The sequence below is a fragment of the Amblyraja radiata genome, chromosome 20 (genome assembly GCF_010909765.2).
Source record: "Amblyraja radiata isolate CabotCenter1 chromosome 20, sAmbRad1.1.pri, whole genome shotgun sequence".
NCBI lineage: Eukaryota > Metazoa > Chordata > Chondrichthyes > Rajiformes > Rajidae > Amblyraja > Amblyraja radiata.
Genome location: NC_045975.1, coordinates 27,686,945 through 27,708,551, shown reverse-complemented (window position 1 = coordinate 27,708,551; position 21,607 = coordinate 27,686,945). Strand labels below are relative to the sequence as shown.

At 43.9% G+C, this 21,607-nt stretch overlaps 1 protein-coding gene across 1 annotated transcript in view; it reads right to left on the bottom strand.

Moving 5' to 3' along the window:
* Positions 1 to 671: 671 nt before the first annotated feature.
* LOC116984781 (kielin/chordin-like protein) overlaps positions 672 to 21,607 on the bottom strand; it is a 242,197-nt gene continuing 221,261 nt past the window's right edge. Inside the window, exons 41-44 of the mRNA XM_033039151.1 lie at positions 20,911 to 21,076; positions 18,567 to 18,747; positions 17,658 to 17,783; positions 672 to 1,302 (exon numbers count right to left, since the gene is read on the bottom strand). Of these exons, the coding sequence (XP_032895042.1) occupies positions 1,214 to 1,302; positions 17,658 to 17,783; positions 18,567 to 18,747; positions 20,911 to 21,076 (562 nt within the window). The 3' untranslated portion in view covers positions 672 to 1,213. The remainder of the gene's footprint in view (positions 1,303 to 17,657; positions 17,784 to 18,566; positions 18,748 to 20,910; positions 21,077 to 21,607) is intronic.

Here is a 21,607-nt window from a genome sequence, read left to right as displayed (position 1 = left end):
GATCCCGTTGGAGGTGGTATTTTGTTCATGATTTAGCTAGGCTTTGGTATTACACAAAGATATTTACAATTTAGAAGCTGTGATCCTCTTCTTTTTGAGCCTGCAGCTAATTCTCAAGGAAATATAGTCAGGAGAAGCTCTGTCTTTATTTTCCAGTGTGCTGGTATCACTGTAAGGTTATATTTATCTCCAGTCTGACTCCTTTTCTTCCATAAAAGAGAGTTACTGCAGAATCCTCAGTAAGCAATTTACTTTGTACCCTGAAGAACATCGATAGGTTATATTTTAGGTCGGAAGAGTCCCGGCCTGAAACGTCACATTTCCATGTTCTCCAGAGATGCTGCATGACCTGCTGAACACTGTGACTTTTTTTGTAAACCAGTATTTGCATTCCTTGTGTCTTCACTTTGTGCCCTGACCGAGAAGAACAAGACATGGGTGGACAGTGGATGAAGTCGCAGCAACAATGCAATAGGTGTCAGAATGGCAAAAAGAAATGAATGGCTGAATTGAATTAAGATGTTGTAGATAAGCTTGATTGCTATAGAGCATTAATGAAATGAAGCTAACCAAGTGAGATAGAGTCTATGAACACATCAATATCTGACCACACTAATTCATTGAAGTAATTCCATTTCTTTTAGAGAAGGCACTCACACTTGAAAAAAAAGTCAACTGAAAATAATGAAAAAATATATTTTTTACAAAAACATATACAATGGTGTTACACCTAGATCAGTAAAAAAATTAAGAAAAATTCAGGTGAGGCATTAAAGGATATCAAAGAGTTATAAAATTATTAATAACAGTATATTAATGCCACTCCAATCCCTTATTTCATGCACAAAATCCATTATTATTCAAATATTACATTCCAAAAAAAGACTGCTGTAAAGAGTAATAATACAATACTGTACAAAAGTAGTTTTTGATTCTAATGAGGTAATAATATGGGAGTTGTACCATCATAATAAATAAAATATTGTTCATTAATCTATTGATCAGTAGTTCACAGTTTTGGTATCTAACATAAAATACTTCACAATGCCGCAGGCCTTGAAGTTGACACTCAGACTCCAGTGTATGTCCTCCAGTCTCAGACCAGTTGCGGAGTTCATATCCATTCTGTGAGGGCTCACCAGCACTTCTCATCATAAAACCATAGAATTTGCAGTAAATGTAACGGTGGTTATTTGAACACATCGCTGTGACATCAGAAACCTGGATCGGAGTTGGGTGGGTGGAGTGATTCCAGTGGACAGAGTGAAGGTGGCAAACAATTTGATTGATGCATGAGGAGACCTGCAAAACAGAGGGAAATTAATGAGTTTCTGACTGATTTGGCGACTGGCTGGGGACCAGCATGATACAAACTGAAATCTATTTGCTTGATCATTCATAGATAAAAGCAGCAAAGAACAAACAACATTTACCTATAATTCACATTTTAAATGAAGGGATTTTCTCTACATTGGTGGCACAGTGACACAGTATTAGAGTTGCTGCCCTAGAGCCAGAGGCTCAGGTTCGATCCTGACTATGGGTGCTCTCTACAGAATTTGTACATTCTCCCTGTGACCACATGGGTTTCCTCCGGGTGCTCCATATTACTCCCACACTCCAAAGACGTACAGGTTTGTAGGTTAATTGGCTTTGGTAAAATTGTCCCGAGTGTGTAGAATAGTGTTAGTGTACAGGGTGATCATTGGTCGGCGTGGACTCGGTGGGTCAAAGGGCCTGTTTCCGCGCTGTATCGTTAAATCCACAATATTGAGGCATTTTTTGATTAGTAAATAACACATACGCTTTTATCAGCAGCTAAGCATATCATATCTCAACCCAGGTTCATGACATTGTTCAGAACATACGATAATTTCTGCCATGATCAATCAAAACAATTTTCCAGTTCTGATCTTGAGTGTTGAAGATCAACACATAGTGTGGAAGAGTGATGGAGCCACCCATACGAAAGAACACTTTTCATTTCCTGACCTGACAATATAATTTGTGTAGAATATTTTAAAAGGAAACCAGAAGAAAATGGAATTTAAAAAATAACAAACGACAGCAGAAACTGGTTAAGTCAGCGAGCTCTCAAGTCATGAAATTAGGAAAAAAAAATCAAAGTCCATTTCCCAAAGTCAGCTGATTTGAGTCGGAGCATCTGCAGGGGCAATTGGAATAACTGAGGCAAACCCTGCTGAAAAATATGAATATTATGATAATTTTGAATGCCTGTTAAATCACCTGCTCAAATAATAGAGGCTATCTATATGTAATTCATGGGTCCTTCCCCTGGCATTGTTCCAGTTACATCCCTTCATATCCTCTTCAATGAATTGACATATTTCCTAGCTTGCGGTACTGAAAACTGTAAATGACATTCCAGTTTGACAGTTAACAGTTACTTTTTGTTCAGTATAACCATCACTTTTGTACTCTTAATAATGTATAAATCCAAAGTTCCCATACATCTTTCGCTTTGAACAGTGTTGAGTAACAAACCAGAAGCAATGATCCAGTAGCAAGAAAGTATCCTGGGAGTAGCTGTAATAATGACCACCGATGGTCAGGCATGTAGTGGGAAAGAAAATAATTCTCTATTATTCCTTAAATGTGCCTATTAAAAACTGCCTTTACTACTAGGAGATAAGAATATGATAGAAGATAGTGATAAATATTTATTTTGAAATAAAACTGGGCAGGTTTAGGGAAAATAGAATATAATTTCAACGTGAGAAATCTTATTTGGTCCCACAGGACAACTATAATGAGTAAAGCTGTGGATTAAGTCAAATAACTATTTAAAGTGTTGGGTGACTTCAATTTTTAAAAATTGAAATGAATGGATGTGGAATGGGAGTTGAATTAGTTAAAGTCTTACATAGCTCTCTAGATTTAAGAATGCCCATTGGCCATCACATGGACAAAACCTTTTGGAGGCTTGTTACAAAATTCTAGATGTGATTTTGAAGGTGCAGCTGTGGTGATAGGAGGAATAATGGGACAGAAAGTAAGTTGATATGATACTTGCTTCACAAATAGTTACAGGTTTGGGAAAGGGTAAAGGTATGCCCCAATAATAGTAAGATTAAACGAGAACTTACCAGTTTGAAGTTTGATCTTGATTTTATGAGGGGTTACGATGAGCGATTACGTGAAGAAGGGCCGTCCGTCTGCGTGCGCGTCAATCTTCAAAGCAGCGGTGTTAAATCACAGATAAAAAGAAGACCTGAGAATAGTAAGATTGAAGAAACTAGAACTTCCATGTGACCTTGATAGTATGAGGGTGGGAGCGGTGGGCACGTAATCGCTCATCGTAACTCCTCATAAAATCAAGATCAAACTTCAAACTGGTAAGTTCTCGTTTAATCTTACTATTTTACTTCGGAGTCACGTGAGTGACTACGTGAAGATTTCAAAGCTCTGTGATTTTACGCCGGTTACGAATCCAGGCGTCACACACTGAATGGATTGACCATGGATGCGTGTAATCATTAAAGCATTCAGACATTACGTAGTTAAGTAAGGACACTGATGCTTTAAATGAAGGAAAGTTTTTTAAAAACTAGTTTCCCCTCCCAACCTTGGGGGACAGAACTTAAAATGGTATGTGCAAACACCCCCAGTCCGTTAATAGGTTTGTTATAAAACCGGTGGACCGTTATTTCATTCGTCCATCCTGCAGCCACTAGGATGTTGTCAAGAGGCACGTCCATTGCTCTTGTTGCCGACGTAGATGCAGCCCTGGTGGAGTGAGATTTAACCATATGAACGTTCACTCTGTTACCGCCATTACCCCCTTTGACCATCGGGAGATGGTTTGTGTTGACACCTTCTGGTCTGTTCTGAGCCTCTGTGGTTCTCCGTAACTCTCAGATAGAGGTGTTAGTATGTTACCACACACACAACCGTAGGTCCTCTGGATATGCCAAGAACTGGATCTCCATCCCTGGCATTCCTGGCCTGCTATGTTTATATCAGGTTCCTGATTACGAATGGTACACACAATTGCTGGGGAAACTCAGCGGATGCAGCAGCATCTATGGAGCGAAGGAAATAGGCGACGTTTCGGGCCGAAACCCTTCTTCAGACTGATGGGGGGTGGGGAAAGAAAGAAGGAAAAGGGGAGGAGGAGGAGGAGCCCGAGGGCGGGCGGATGGGAGGGTGGGAGGAGACAGCTAGAGGGTTAAGGAAGGGGAGGGGACAGCACGGGCTAGCCAAATTGGGAGAATTCAATGTTAATGCCATAAGGACGCAAGGACCCCAGACGGAATATGAGGTGCTGTTCCTCCAATTTCCGCTGTTGCTCACTCTGGCAATGGAGGAGACCCAGGACAGAGAGGTCGGATTGGGAATGGGAGGGGGAGTTGAAGTGCTGAGCCACCGGGAGGTCAGGTAGGTTATTGCGGACTGAGCGGAGGTGTTCGGCGAAACGATCGCCCAACCTACGCTTGGTCTCACCGATGTAAATGAGCTGCCATCTAGAGCAGCGGATGCAGTAGATGAGGTTGGAGGAGATACAGGTGAACCTTTGTCGCACCTGGAACGACTGCTTGGGACCTTGAATGGAGTCGAGGGGGGAGGTGAAGGGACAGGTGTTGCATTTCTTGCGGTTGCAACGGAAAGTGCCCGGGGAGGGGGTGGTGCGGGAGGGAAGGGAAGAATTGACGAGGGAGTTGCGGAGGGAGCGGTCTTTGCGGAAGGCAGACATTGGGGGAGATGGGAAGATGTGGCGAGTGGTGGGGTCACGTTGGAGGTGGCGGAAATGGCGGAGGATTATGTGTTGTATTTGCCGGCTGGTGGGGTGAAAGGTGAGGATTGGAGGAACAGCACCTCATATTCCGTCTGGGGTCCTTGCGTCCTTATGGCATTAACATTGAATTCTCCCAATTTGGCTAGCCCGTGCTGTCCCCTCCCCTTCCTTAACCCTCTAGCTGTCTCCTCCCACCCTCCCATCCGCCCGCCCTCGGGCTCCTCCTCCTCCTCCCCTTTTCCTTCTTTCTTTCCCCACCCCCCATCAGTCTGAAGAAGGGTTTCGGCCCGAAACGTCGCCTATTTCCTTCGCTCCATAGATGCTGCTGCACCCGCTGAGTTTCCCCAGCAATTGTGAGTATACGCCGCATCTGTTCCCAGGACGAGACATTTCATACCAGGGCATCGGAAATGTCCTCGTTCTTCAGGGAACGGGGATTCCCCTCCGCCACCATAGATGAGGCTCACACCAGGGTCTCATCCATACCCCGTAACACTGCTCTCTCTCCCCATCCCCGCACACGCAACAAGGGCAGAGTCCCTCTGGTCCTCACCTTTCACCCCACCAGCCGGCAAATACAACACATAATCCTCCGCCATTTCCGCCACCTCCAACGTGACCCCACCACTCGCCACATCTTCCCATCTCCCCCAATGTCTGCCTTCCGCAAAGACCGCTCCCTCCGCAACTCCCTCGTCAATTCTTCCCTTCCCTCCCGCACCACCCCCTCCCCGGGCACTTTCCGTTGCAACCGCAAGAAATGCAACACCTGTCCCTTCACCTCCCCCCTCGACTCCATTCAAGGTCCCAAGCAGTCGTTCCAGGTGCGACAAAGGTTCACCTGTATCTCCTCCAACCTCATCTACTGCATCCGCTGCTCTAGATGGCAGCTCATTTACATCGGTGAGACCAAGCGTAGGTTGGGCGATCGTTTCGCCGAACACCTCCGCTCAGTCCGCAATAACCTACCTGACCTCCCGGTGGCTCAGCACTTCAACTCCCCCTCCCATTCCCAATCCGACCTCTCTGTCCTGGGTTTCCTCCATTGCCAGAGTGAGCAACAGCGGAAATTGGAGGAACAGCACCTCATATTCCGTCTGGGGTCCTTGCGTCCTTATGGCATTAACATTGAATTCTCCCAATTTGGCTAGCCCGTGCTGTCCCCTCCCCTTCCTTAACCCTCTAGCTGTCTCCTCCCACCCTCCCATCCGCCCGCCCTCGGGCTCCTCCTCCTCCTCCCCTTTTCCTTCTTTCTTTCCCCACCCCCCATCAGTCTGAAGAAGGGTTTCGGCCCGAAACGTCGCCTATTTCCTTCGCTCCATAGATGCTGCTGCATCCGCTGAGTTTCCCCAGCAATTGTGTGTACCTTCGATATTCCAGCATCTGCAGTTCCCTTTTGAACACTCCTGATTACGAATGTTGTGTTGTTCATATTAGTGGTCATGTGGTCCAACCGTAGCTTTTGCAGTGTCTGGACTCTTTGTCAGCATACCACCTTCAGGGTTAGTTATAGGCGGTCCCCACTGTCAAAGTAGGGTTAGTACCACGCTCACATCCCATGTGTCCATGTACCTTGGTCTTAGTGTATTAGATTGTAAATTCTCTTCATGAATTTTGTTGTAAAGGGGTGCGTTCCTATCGACCCGTGCCCTGCTTGCAGCATCAGATAGGAGGAAAGTGCGCCTCTGGCACTATTGATTGCACTATAACTTTGTTTATAGTTATAGTGCTGAGTTGATAGGAAACTCCAAGACATCTGTTATCCGAACTGTGTTGTATTTGTTCGGACAGTCCTATGCCTTGAAAAGGCCTCCTCAGAATCTGCAGACCAACAAGTTAATACGTTCGTGTAGTGGATGATTACTCCCTGTAACTGGGTTCACTAAGAGGTCCCTGCTCTTGGGTACAGCCATAACTGGCTGGACTATAGTTCCCAAATTTTTTGGGGACCAGGCTTGAGTAGGCCAATCTGGCACTACCAATATGCCTGTGGCTTAGTCTTGCTTGATTTTGGTCAAGCATCGGTTTGTGAGACAAATTTGCGGAAAGCATGCATAAACAATCCTCCCCAATTGAGGGAGAAAGTATCCACTGCCTTTGCTCCTGGATCCTGCTTGCAGGACACATATCTGGGTAACTGATGGTTTAGTCTAGATGCAAATAGATCAAAATCTGGTATGCCAAATCGTGTAGTTATTTTGTTAAATACTGCCTGATTCAACATCCATTCTGTGTTGTTATTAAACATCCGTGATCCAGCATCTGTCACCGTGCTATATCTACCTCGTAGTTTTCCCAAATATTCCTCTTGATACACCAGTGCCAAATGAAGTTCGACAATCTATCGTAAGATACAGATTTTACACCACCCTTGTTAGTGGATATGTGCCACCGCAGTGGTGTTATCAATCTGAATTTGAACAAAGACCGGTTGCATATTGCTACAGAACCCCTTGAGTCCAAATTGTGCCCCCAACAATTCTGGGTAATTGATTCCATGTGTTGGGGAATTACAGACTCCTGCTCATTCCATCTGCCCCCACAGCTCTAGACTGTGTTAGTGGCTCCCCATCCTTAGCCGCTAGCATAGGTCTGAAGAACCCTCGATGGCTTTCAAACAAATTTACCTTGAGCTTTCTCACGTTCGTTATCCGCCGTTGTTATTCAACAATGGCCTCTGCTGGCAATCCATAGTTTTGCCAATTTTGCCTGCATGGAGTCTGAGTGTTCGTTCCTTTGCTCGTTGTAATTCTGGTAATGCAAAGGCCCTACGTACTGCTGGAAATACGGCTACTATTTGCCAATTACACTCGCTGTTTGCCTGATAGATGGCTAGTATTTGACTATCAGGTCATAGCAGGCTTGATTAATATTTACTGTTTTTGATAGTAAATTCTAGGTAATCAATTACCCTTGTAGGTGTCAATTTTGATTTAACTGGATGGATGAGGTAACCAATTCTATCAAACAGGGTTTTGGTTTGCTTTGACTGATGCTTCTGCCAATTCTTGGTGACTCCAAAATGAAATTGTCCAAATATGCCATTACAATGTGGTTCTGAGACCTTTGTAGGCCCAGAATTGGTTTCCGTAGTTTAGTCAATGGTCTAGGAGCTGATGTCAGCCCATTTGGCAGATCCATACCATCCAGTTAAACTTCAAATATCTCCTGTTCTTAGTGAATAGACACCGAATAGTATGCATCTTTGAGGTTGATGCATGCCATGTGACCATTTTATAGGAAGCTCCTATAAAACAGTAGTTAAACCGTAACAAAATTACTGTTTCTAAAAGTCTATACCGCACAAATGAGTTACACCTGGATGAAGTGACATCCTCCATCTGTCACATGTCCTGAATGGCAATCCTGCCCAAAAATACTGGGCCTGCCTCGAAGACAATTCCAGTCCGAGTTCCAAGTCTGCTTGGAACCTGTGTATATTGTGCAGTAAAATAGTAAGATTAAACGAGAACTTACCAGTTTGAAGTTTGATCTGTATTTTATGAGGAGTTACGATGAGGGATTACGTGAAGAACCCGCTCAGTGCGCAGGCGCGGCATACTTCCAAGCAGCAGTGTGGAATCACAGATAGACACAGTTATTTTGAAGTAAACATAGTAAAGATAAGGAGACATCAATTTATTAGTTTGATCCATATAATGAGGGTGGGAGCGGAGGGCACGTAATCCCTCATCGTAACTCCTCATAAAATACAGATCAAACTTCAAACTGGTAAGTTCTCGTTTAATCTTACTATTTTACTTCGGAGTCACGTGAGTGACTACGTGAAGATTTCAAAGCTCTGTGATTTCAAACCGTGTAACAGTTTCATTTCACTCACTGCCGAAGTTCTTGAGGGAAGAAGTGTTATCGTAATCAACCAATGAGTCTATTTGTAGAAAAACACAATGGTATTTTTTAAACAATAACAACAAAGAATTAAGTTGCTCCCCTGGGCTTAAATTAAATATTTGCAGTTCGTAAATCTTTAGGCAAGGCAAGGCAAGGCAACTTTATTTATATAGCACATTTCATACACGAGGCAGACTCAAAGTGCTTCACATAAAAACATGTCATACAATAAATGAAATAATAAAATGAAATAAAATAGAAGAACTAAAAGAAAAGAAAAACAAAATTAAAAATGCATTATAAAAAGTGCAAAAGTTAAAAGTGCAATGTAGTTAAGATTTAGCTGAAAGCTAAAGTAAACATAAAAGTTTTCAGTCTTGTTTTAAAAGTGGTCAAAGTTGAGGCAAGTCTTAAATCTTCAGGAAGTTTATTCCAGCTATTTGTTGCATAGTAACTAAATCCTGCTTTCCCATGTTTTGTATTTACTCTGGGAATCACTAGCAGATTGGTTTCAGAAGATCTTAGCGGTCTAGAAGGCTTATATAGTGGAAGCATGTCAGTGATATACTTTGGCCCTAAACCATGTAGTGATTTATAGGTGAGCAGCAGGATTTTAAAATCAATTCTCTGACATACAGGGAGCCAATGTAAGGATTTAAGAATTGGTGTAATATGCTCAAATTTTTTTGGTCTTTGTTAGAACTCTAGCAACAGCGTTCTGAACAAGCTGTAGCTGCCTGACAGTTTTAGTGAATATTTTACCGCAAATAAACCAGGTTTTGCCAACGGCTTATTATAAAAATTCTGAACGGTCTTTTCCCCCCCCACCATCCTGCTGTAGCCAGGATGTGGTCTATAGGCATGTCCATTCTTTAGCCGTCGACATGGATGCTGCCCTGGTGGAATAAAATTTGTACATGTTAGTGTTTATCCCAGCAGTTTCTAGCACCTGCTTGAGCCATCTCGCAATGGTTTGGCTCGTCACCCGACCATAAGGTTTTTGTGACTGACCCACAAGGCTTTTCATCTCCCTCGAATATTTTGGTTGTGTCTATGTAGGATAGTAGGTGGGTCATGGCACATAACCGTGGTTCTGGTGGGTAAGCCACGACTGGATTAGGTGTTCCTGGTCTGCTCTGTTTGATCAGTCGCTGGATAACGACAGATCTGGTCTGGAGCTGTGATCATGTTGTCCAGTCGCAATAGGTATAGTGACTGGACCCTCTGAGCGGATACAAGTGCCATCAACATGAGCGTCTTTAGTGTAGCTTGCTCGAGGCCGGGGGATCTGGCTGGTGGCCATTCCCTGAGATATGTCAGGACCACACTGATATCCCAAATATGGGTATACCTGGGCTTAGGGCTTGATATTGTAAATGCCCTTCATCAGTTTTACCACCAGTGGATAGGATCCCATCGCCTGTTGTCCTGGCGCTGGTTTGAGATAAGCAGAAAGAGCACTCTGCGCTGTGTTGATGGCACTGTAGCTGATCCCTACATCGTGGTGTAGATAGGCCAGGAACTCCAGTATGTTGGTGGCTGTAGCTGTTGCGTATGTTGTCCCTGTTTCCTGGCAGTACTTCTCCCTTTTTTGATGCTGGTTAAGTACTGCCTCTTGGTGGATGTTCGAAGGGATGCCGACATGGTGATGGTTTGTTTGGACAATCCCAGTTCCAGGTAAGGTCTGTTCAAACTTGCAACCCAGGCGTTTAATTTTCTCATGGCATGGGTGTTTAGCTTACCTGGTAGGTAAGTAGCTGATAGCCAAATATGTCTTTCGACACACCATTGCCAAATCATGTTGACCAATTTGTCGCATGATAATGATTTTATGCCACCCATATGGTTAATATAAGCCATCACCGTAGTATTTATCAATTTGTAACCGAACATGCAAGTGCTGCATATTAGATACATATGCTTTTAAACCATAAAAGGCGCCCAACATCTCTAGATAGTTAATGCCCAGTGTAAGTAGTAATGATGACTCTAGGTTAGTCCATCTACCACCTGTGCTGGATATGGAGTTAGTCGCTCCCCAGCCTTGAGCACTGGCATCTGTTTGAGTAACTAAAGTAGGGTTAGTGATAAAGATAGGGCTGAAACTATGCCAAACATTTTCTGCCCACCACTGTAGCTCTGATATTGCTTCAGTGGGTAAGTTCATGACACGATCATAGTGACCTGTATGTCATTTTATTGCCTGTACCTTTGCTCTCTGTAAATGTTTTGATAGTGCAAAGGTCCAAATTGTGTAGCCGGAAATGCTGCTACCATTTCCCCAATTACTCTTGCTACTTGTCGAATAGTTGGTCGCTCGTTGACCATTAAATTGTTGCATGATTGTGCTAATTCAACCATTTTTGCCTTTGGCAAGGTAACAGTCATCTGGACTGAGTTAATTGTGAAGCCCAGGTAGTCCATGATAGTTGATGGCTTCAACTTAGATTTATCTGGATGTAGGACGAACCCCAGAGTTTCGAGGAGCTGTTTTGTAGCTGATACTGCTGCCACAGCCAATTCCATCGTTTTCCCTACTATCAGAATATCATCCAGATATGCCATGACAATATGTTTTTGTTTTCTTAGTATTGCCATGGCTGGGTTCAATATTTTGGTGAATAATCTTGGGGCTGAAGTTAGCCCATTGGGCAATGCTTTGTACCATCCAGATAAATTTTAGGTATCTGCGATGATCCTTGTATATGGGTACTAGATAGTAAGCATCTTTAAGATAAATGCTTGCCATGAAGTGTCCTTTGGAATTCAGTTGTTTGGCAGTAACATATGTCTCCATTTTGAAATGTATATACTTAACAAATTTGTTTAGTGATGTTAAGTCAATGATGATGCGACAGCCACCATCTTTTTTGGTTTTAGTGAATATATTCGATACAAATTCCAAAGGTTCATGTTTGGTCTTTTCGATGACCCCCTTTGTGATATGTCTCACCAGTTCAGCTTGTCCCTCACGTTTCTCTTTGACGGAGGGAGAAATACCCTTTGGGGCCATTGTTGAACTGGCGGCATTTTTTCTGACATGAATTGTATTTTATATCCACTAATGCTGTTGAGTATATACTTGTCACTCGTGACCATACCCCATGCTTCTTTAAACAAGTGTAATCTCCCCCTGTTAATAAAGCACCCTTATTCTCTATATGCTGGTAGGGACCAGACCCACCTACCTCCATGGTTATTGGCGATTCTGTTTCTTCATTTTCCTGAAGATTTTGTTCTGACGTGCTGGCGATGTTGGGGGGAGGCGCATTTTCCAGAGGGTCCGCTGCGGGCCCTGATCTAAAAAGATCTTTGGGGATAATGTGCGGACCCCAAGCGTTCACCAGTCCCATATTGCGGACGTCGACTGGTGGATGCCGTGGGGTGCTGCCGCTTGGGTATCGGAGGTCTTGGTTTGCTCGTCCCGGGGCCTGCCCTCATTAGGCCGAAGGTTTTTGATGCTTCCTGCATCTCCTTCAGTTTTTAATTGAAATCTTTCCCAAATAGCAGCGCGTCCGTCTCCGCAGCTGGGGCTTTACACAAGCCAGCAAATTTGGGATTGAGGGCAGGTCTTATGTTTCCCTCCGGAGATTGTTGATCTCAAATTGTGTGGTAGACATTAATGCCAGCACATCCTGCTGGCAGGTATCCCTCTCCGTGGTCTCCACAGAACGAGCAAAGGCTGTGATGGCCGACGTCAGGAGCCTTAGGATCCTGCTGTAGCTTGAGTTCTTGGGACCGGATGTGTGACCCCACATGCCCCCAGATTTGGCTGTTGACACTTTTTACTTTGAGGCCTCACAGTTTTCTGGTGCTGTGTGTTGTTTCAGCACCTCAGCGAGCACCTTTTCCAGTAATGGTTTATTGGATAGATGGTTGATGCTGGCCGCCATTCTTGGTTCCAGCAGTGCTCCAGCCCGTGGGGTTGCTACAAAGCGGTCCATCACACCCAACAGCTCTTCCTGTTCCTGCACCCCTGGCATACTCCCGAATTCGTCCGCCTGCCCCTGTTCCAGACCAGCCCAGCCCTGGTCACCAATGCTAGCCTCCAGTAATGAGGGAGCAGAGGGCAGTGCATGAAACACTGTGGAGGGGGTGCCTGACCTCCCTCCGCGAGAGCGCTCTTTCTGCGCATCTCGCTGGAGCTGCTCCAATAGCTGTTGGATGCAGCTCAGGCGGCTGTCTCTCCTCCATTTATGTGGAGACATGTCCCCGTCCGACGAATCGGATGCCACCGGCCGGATGCCTGTTCGGATGGCTAGACATCCAGCCCGTAGTTCAGGCACTAGCGGGACTGGGCTCGGCGCGGTGATGGGGATAGCGGAGCGCCCGGTAATTGTTCCTACCGCCTTCTTCTGGAGCTTTTGTGCCTTGTAGATGCGAGAGCGCCCCTCAAGCAGCGTGTCTCGCAGGCACCTGCTCTGTGAGCCGCTCCTGCGGCTCAGGCGGCTCTCTCTCCCCCCGTGCGGGTGGAGAGACGTCCCGTTCGAAATCGGGAACACCTGCCGGATGCTTCTTCGGGTGGCTATGCATCCAGCCCGCTGCTCAGGTGCTAGCGGGCTGGGCTCGGCACGGTGTCGGGGAATAGAGGAACACCGGGTCGCTCCTACCGCCTGTTGCTGACCCCCTCCCCGACGGGAAACGTTCCTCCTTGAACGGGGGACAGTTTTGTTCCAGAGCCTTTTTCTCTGCCTGTAAAAACACAAGCAGAAAAAGGCTCACCTGTAAAAGAAACCCGACCTCAGGGTACTCACCTGACAGTCCGTTTCATTCTGTTGCGGGAGCGCCTAACTCCCGTTGCAGCTGCTGTTGCACTGCTGGCGTAATGCCGCGCCTGCGCACTGTGCGGGTTCTTCACGTAGTCACTGACGTGACTCCGAAGTAAAATTATCACGTTTTTAAAAAACCCAGTTCTGAAATTTCTTGTTATTGTCATTTTGAACAAGAACACGAGTAAATTACCAGCATGTAACTGGTCCACAATCCCTTGTTTCAGTAAACCCAGACCCACCTACCTCCATGGCTACCGGTGGTCTTGTGGTAAGCCCAAAGGCCCCTGATGCGGATTCCTTGTCTCTCCTTGATTGGGAGTAGGACTGGTAAGGAGTGTGGATTCCATGTTTCTCCCGACCTCTGCTTGGGTCTGGTCTGAAACCTCATCATACTGAGCCTGCCTTGTAGGACAATTCTGGCCATTATTTTGGTGCTGATACTGCTCCCTCCTTTGGAGCAGATTATTGTTGGAGCAACTTCTGCATAAGTTGCTCCATGTGGGAGAAGTCGCCCTCAGACCCTACTGCTCCCTCCTTTGGAGCAGATTATTGTTGGAGCAACTTCTGCATAAGTTGCTCCATGTGGGAGAAGTCGCCCTCAGACCCTCTCTGTTGAGGGAGGGTATCCCTCTTCCCCGGACTCATCTGAGTCAACGGGTTAGTTTAGACTTGCGGGTGGTATTACGTCCCGCAGGTCAACCACGGAGCTCCTGCTCCCGCGCACAGTCTCCTAACGATTCTGCTGTCGGCACTAATGTCGGGAAGCAAGGCTCCCGCTGATGCTGCTCCCTCCTTTGGAGCGGATTATTGTTGGAGCAACTTCTGCATAAGTTGCTCCATGTGGGAGAAGTCATCCTCAGACGCTCTCCGTTGAGGGAGGGTATCCCTCTTCCCCGGACTCATCTGAGTCAACGGGTTAGTTTTGACTTGCGGGTGGTATTACGTCCCGCAGGACAACCATGGAGCTCCTGCTCCCGCGCAAAGTCTCCTGCCGATTCTGCTGTCGGCGCTAATGTCGGGAACAAGACCGTCGCCCGCTATTTGGAAGGCTGCGGTCTTCAGCAGCCGACATCCCCGCGGGCCGTCTCCTCGACATCTGGGCTCTGAAAAAAACTTCAAGCCCGAAAGAACGCAGGTAAGTGATTTCAACTTCCCTTACCTGCTCATCCCGATGGCCTGGGAGGCTCAATGCCTGCCAGTCCGTCGTGCGTGTTGCGTTCAGACATAATGACGCATAGGCAGACGGACGGCCCTTCTTCACGTAATCACTCATGTGACTCCGAAGTAAAATCGTATATATGGTATTGAAATGGGATAATCCAAAATTTCAGGGGATGAAAAACAAGCTGAACAAGCAAAACAAACTTTTTTGGATGAACATCCTGAAACATTTGAACATTAATTCCAGGGAAATTACAAATGAATGGCCTAGTCTACCATTGACAGTGGAAATGTCAAATATTCAATTACACAACATTTTTGAAGCCCAAGGATTTCTAATTTATTTGTTTCACCTTCATAACATTCCATTACTCTTCAAATATAAAAGGCAACAATTTCACAGTTAATGGTTGATTATTTCAAAGTCTGAAAACAACCCAGCAACAATGCTCATGGAACCGAAACAGAAGGTTTTCCTGCATATAATCCACCGGCAACATTCCCCAGGTCCCACATCAGCTACTGTGGAGATGGACAGAATCCGACAGAGTATGTTGAGAACTTTTGCAAAATAGAATGCTCAAATATTTTCAATACAATACAGACATAATGAAGGAGCATTTATTTATAATTAAAAACAAGAACTTCAACAATTATATGTCATTTTTATTCTCCTCCCCAAAGCCCCACAGCAATTCACTACCTATAAAAATGTATTACTGTTTATATTGGCATAGAAATCTAAAAGAAGACTCCAATAGATTTTCCTGAGAGTTACAGAAGATTTACTCAAGTTCTGTTGAAGGGACATGCATCATTGTGAGTGACAATTATATTTCCATCAAACTTCCTTTTTAAACTTGATCCTCATGTTTCTTTGACCACAGCCTTTTGCAAATCTCCTCTCCATTTTTTTTCAACCATGAATGGTTGTGTTTTAGTTGCCCAGCCTCATAAATAACCCATAACTCTACCCCCACATTGATGACTATCCTCAAAATGTATCTGGTTTTTAATTAGCCATCCTAATATTTCCACTGTGCCAGTGTTGATTATGCCTTATAAATATTTGGTGTAGCTTAGGAAATCACACCATAAAATAAATACAAGTAGCTGGTGTCAGAGATTTGGGGCAATTGTGAAAAAAATCAGTTCTATAATAGAGCACAGTGGCTTTAAATATTGGTTTCCTTTTGGTGTGTACCCAATCACAGCTGTTCAGTGCATAAACATAGAAATGCAGACAGGTTTAGGCCTGTTCAAATAGAAAGCACATTGGGAGTGTCCCATTCAACAGCTGAAGGGAAGGGAAGAACAATTACTCCTTAACCTGCTTTGTTGCTCTCAAAACAGTTCATGCTGAACTAAGACTTGTTTTGAGATTCAAAGTAAACCCAGCCACACATATCTGGGACAGTGGACAGAATTTGGGTTCTCCTATACTATTCTGGCTTTTACCCTGAGTTACTAAGAACACATGACAGGCCCTTAGGCTTACAATATCCAGGCCGAACATGATGCCAGGTTAAGCTAATATGGACACATTTATCTGTTTTGTAGTAAATGCCTACTATTTTCTGTGTGCTTAAGCAAAGCAAGAATTTCATTGTCCTATACAGGGACACATGACAATAAACTCACTTGAATCTCCTCTGCCTCTAAGTGATCCTAATCCCTCCAATCTACGTGCCTATTTAAAAGCCTCTTACATGCCACTATCATGTCTGCCTGCTCCACCAACCCCAGCAGCACATTCCAAGCAGCCACCATTCACTATGTAATAAAACTTGCTCCATGAGTATAAAAGCAAGGATGTTAAGTTACAGAATGTGTAGGAAAGAACTGTAGAAGGGTCTGGATCCAAAACGTCACCCATTCCTTCTCTCCTGGGATGCTGTCTGTCCCACTGAATTGCTCCAGCATTTTGTGTCTACCTTCGATGTTAACTACAGTTGTACAAGATGTTGGCGAGGCCACATTTGGAGCATTGTGTTTAGATTTGGTTAACCTGCTATAGAAAGGATGTTGTTAAGGTTGAAAGAATGCAGAGCAGATTAATGAGGATGTTGCAAGGACATCAGTGCCTGAGCTATAGGGCGAGGTTGGGCAGGCTAGGATTTTAATCCTGGAGTGCAGGAGGCTGAGGGGTGATCTCAAGAACTGTATAAAATCATGCGGGGGATAGATAGGGTGAATGTACAGAGATTTTTAACCTAGAGTTGGGAAATCACAAACCATAGGCTTATGGTGAGAGGCAAAGATTTAATAGGAACCAGAGATACATTCTTTTCATACAAGGGTGGTGGGTATATGGAATGAACTGCCAGAAGAGGCAGGTACTATAACAAATGGGACCAGTGTAGATGGAGCTTCTTGTGCAAGTTGGGTTGAATGGCATGTTTCCATGCTGTATAACTCTATGACATCTGCTTTAACTTTTGCCCCTCTAACCCTTAAAGCTATGCCCTCTAGTCTTTAACAATTCCACCTGTAAAAAATGGTCTGACGGTCTGCCCTATCTATGCCTCTCATAGTTTTATATACTTCTATCAGGTCTCCCGTAAACCTCTGATACTTCCTAGAAAACAATCCAAATGTGTCTAATCTCAGTTTATAGCTAACACCCTCTCATCCAGACAGCATTCTGGTAAGCCTTTCTGCACCCTCTCCAAAGCCTCCACATCCTTCCTGCAACGGTGTCACCAGAACCGCACACAATACTTAAATGCGGCCATATCAAAGTCCAATGAAGTTGCAACATGACTTCCTGACTTCCAATGAATGCAAGCGTATTACACCTTCTTTACTTGACCTGTTGTGATAATTTCTTCAATAACCAGGTTCCACAGTGTTTGAGAACCAAATTTTGAGAAAGAGTGTTGCCATTCATTTCTTGATCTTGGTTGAAAATAGATAAAACCTCGATTTATGTTGAGCAGAGATAGAAAATAATGTACCAGCAAATTGGTCTGAATGGGTGCTCATACAATTGTTTCCATTTTAATCTGCAGTTTCATGTGTTTCCAGAACTGGTGACAAGTTGCCATTCAGAGACTGTGTTCTGTTCCTACCATCATTCTAATTCTGGGATTTATCATGAATGTTTCATTTGTTACCTGCAGAGCACTGGCAACCGGGTACACAGGAGCTTGTGGAACATCGAATGTCCGACCACAGGTGTGTTGCACAGGTTTGCTGGCAGCTGCACTCACTGTAACTTGACCCACCATTGCAAGTTACACCTGAGAATGACAATACAGAATCAAGAGAAGGTTTTAACGAGTCTTTTGGAAACAAGAGTTCCTGATGTAAAATTTAACGCAGGTAAAGACATCACATGCAAATAATGTTACTAATGTCATATAATTGCAGACCTCCACTGGTCCGGTAAATGCACCACTCATTGGTTGTACTAAGCAATCTGACCCAGAGGTCCCTGCTGGGTTAGCAGAATGAATTCAGTTGGCATATTAAAAATTGGTGCTCATAGAACTAAAGAAAACAGTGATTCCTGTCCCCAAGCTTAGCTGTCATGATACCAATGTCCTGGCCACACTTACCATTTGCATGAAGACAGAACAAACATTTGATTACTGGGCAATTAAATATTTTGAAAATCTCAGTAACTTTCGGATTATAGGAACATATACTCTGATTCTCAGTTCCATTATGGCTGGTGTGACTCTTTCTACTAACTTGGCTTAAGAGAAAAGAGAGACAAAGTAGGTAGGAGTAATTGGCAACTTTATTTTCAGTAAACTAGGCTTCAAAGTATGGAATTATCTCTGTAAATGTCCTCACCTCCCTGCTCCTTTAGCTGCACCTTGTCCAAATATTTCCTTACATAGTTTGATCAAATTTGACTTTCAGTTCTTGCGAAGTACCGTAGATATTCTACTGCATTTAAGATGGTATATGTAATGCTGAATATGTAATTTCCCACCACTTGCATCACCTCTCAAAAAAAATCACCTTCAGATGATCCCTTTCAAACAGGGGCACCATGAAGCCCAGTAAATACTTACCACATAGCGTTTTGTTCCTCCAGGTTAAGATGATTCCAAGCCTCAAGGCTCGAAAAGCATAGGCTGACAGTATGCTGCAGAGGCAGCCTGACTGTTCTACACAGGCGCACGAGTCTTCCAGACAAGCCCTGTAATAAGGCTGTGGGTCAATGCTGCCATGTGCTGGCTCAAATGAGGGACCCTGGAAAGAATACAGGCACAGCTGAAGTTGTTTAAACAAGAGGTACAAGTAGTGTCACAAGCTGATCCTTTTATGGGAAGTCAAATGTTGTGAATTGGAACATTCAGTCAAGATCCACAAAATCATCCTATCTTGCGTCCAATGAGAGTAAAGTTCCTTTTACATTGTACACTGGATTATGACATAAATATCACAGGATAGAATTTAAACCAGAGCAAGTCTTACACAAGCCTATTGCAAAACACATGTACTGACCCAAGATTCAGCTTGACATATTGTGAATGCTGGACAACATTTAATTACCACTGTCTCCACTTTCCATCAAGAAATGTGGCGAAGAAGGCCAAGATCTTAGTTTTGACATGCAAAGATTCTCAGTATATTTATCATGTGCTTGTTTAATTTGCTGAATATAAAAACACCAAAGAAAGCTAACCTTCCAAGTTAGAAAGGGACCCACTTGTTTAAGAGATAAGCTGGGGCATTAAGCTAACAATATGCACTGAAATACAGAATAACCATCCGACGGCAATGCCCCAGAAGGTACTTAGAGTTAGGCAGCAAATGCAAAATAGAACAAGATATGAAGGTAAAAGATGGATGGCAGAATAAACAAAAAATGGTAATTCCAGTAGTAAAAATGATTTAGAAGTGAGGTAACAGAAAAGAAAGGAAACACATGCTATTATTTTAGACAGCACCTCACTGAAATGATTAATAGTGGATTGTATACAGTCTGATGTTGATGGGCTTTTGGATATTCGATGAGTCAAGGGACATGGGGATAGAGCATGAAAGTGGTCCTGGGCTACGATCACGTTGAAAGGCTGAGCAGGCTTGAGGAGCCAGATGACCTATTCCTGCTTCTGCTCCTTGTATTCTTACTTATATACAGATTGAGAAGGTGCACAAGATGAATGATCAACAATGGCACAGCAGTTAGTGGCTTCTTCACAGCTCCAGCTACCTGTGTTCACACTGACCTCAGTAGCTGTTTGTGTGGAGTCTTCACATTCTCCCTGCGACCTTGAGAGTTTTCCCCAGTTTCCTCTCACATTTCAGATACTGCTGATAGGTTAATATGCCACTGTAAAATTCCCCTGATGCAGGTGAGGGGCACGAGAATCGGGGGAGTTGGTGAATATGTGAGAAATTAAGGTACTGAGAAGATAACTGGGATAATAGGAGCAATAGGAATGCTCGGAGAGCTGGCATTTTCAATTGGTTCAATGTCATGGGAAACAGAAGTTAGTGAATTATTTTCAACATCTTGTGTCATTACATATTTGATCACAGATTCCAGCATTTTCCTTACTACTGACTTTAGTAACACTCAGTAGTTTTCTCTCTCCTTGCATTCTTCATTCATGGAATCACGTTTGCCATCCTCAATCCACTGGAGAAAATAAGAAAATGGAAAATGGGCCAAAATTTGACACAGGCGAAGTCCACATTTGGCAAGCTTGCCTTCATTGGTTCAGCCATTAAACACAGGAGTTGGGACATAAGGAACTGAAGACGAGTTGCGATATCATGTTACGAGCATTCAAGTTGTTGGTGAGACCACACTAGGAGTTCTGTTTGCCCAGCTATAAAAAGGATGTTGTTTATCTGGAAAGAGTGCAGAAATGATTCACAAGAATGTTACTGGAACTGGAGGGCTTGACTTAACAGGAGAGGCTGGGACTTGTTTCCCTGGAGCGCGGGAGATTGAGCGATGACCTTGTAGACATATATAAAATCATGAAGGATATTGATAACGGTCTTTTTCCTAGATAAGGAGTCTACAACTAGAAAGCATGGATTTAAGGTGAAAAAGGAAAATGTAAAAAGGAGGGAGTGTGGTGGATATACCAAACTAGTTGCCATAGAAAGCTGGTGTAAAAGGCAACTTTTAAAATAAATTTAGACAGGTACATGGATAGGCATTTGGAGGAGTATGGGCCAATACAGGCAAATGGGAATAGCTCAGTTATAAAACAGGTCTGCTTGGAGGAGTTGGCAAAAGGGGTAGTTTCCCTGTTGTATGACTCCGACTATAATAAAATAGGGTTGTACAAATAAATGTGTATTAATAAATTGCTATAATTGTACAAATAAGTTTGACCCAAAGCAAAATGCTTGGTGTTAAATTGCAGGAGAAATTAACTCAGTAGTGATTACCATAATAATGCTGCAAGTGTTGTTTGCTGAATGGTGGTAATGACGCCCAGTTCCATTGCAAGGATCTTCAGTACTTTTGGTAGTGCACAAACTATCATTCTTCTGTTTGATGAGCCAACCATTTCCAAACTCAATTGGCGACGAAACCACTTCACCACCTGGTAGCCTATCAGAGTGAAGCAATCCACTATTAATGACCCTATTACAGCGTGAATTTGTGGATGTTCAATCAAGGAACACCAATGCTGACCATGTATAATGGAAACAGAGATTGCAAGATAAACACAATAGGTCTGGCTACAGAGAACACCAGGCGTGAAACATTCATTGTTATGGCAATGGAGTCGTTTTTTAAAACTAATTTTACAACAATATACACTAGATCAGATACAATATAATTGGCGCATCATTGGACAAGTACAGGTCCACCCCCAATTTTTCGACTCCCTTGGTTCCAGATCCTTTCTGGCTTATCCCGTTTTGTCAGACCAATAGAGGTCACAGCCTCCGAGAGGAGACCATCGGTACCATAATGGTCCACTTTGGCCACTCAGGGGCCAAGATACTGACCCACAAAGTCGGCCACGAAAGTTGGTTGTGGGAACGGATCTGCCAGGCTGGAGTTGCAAGAAAATGTAAGGCCTAATTCAAAATGATAGTCATTGGGTGGTGCTCCCTATATATGGGGATAAAATTG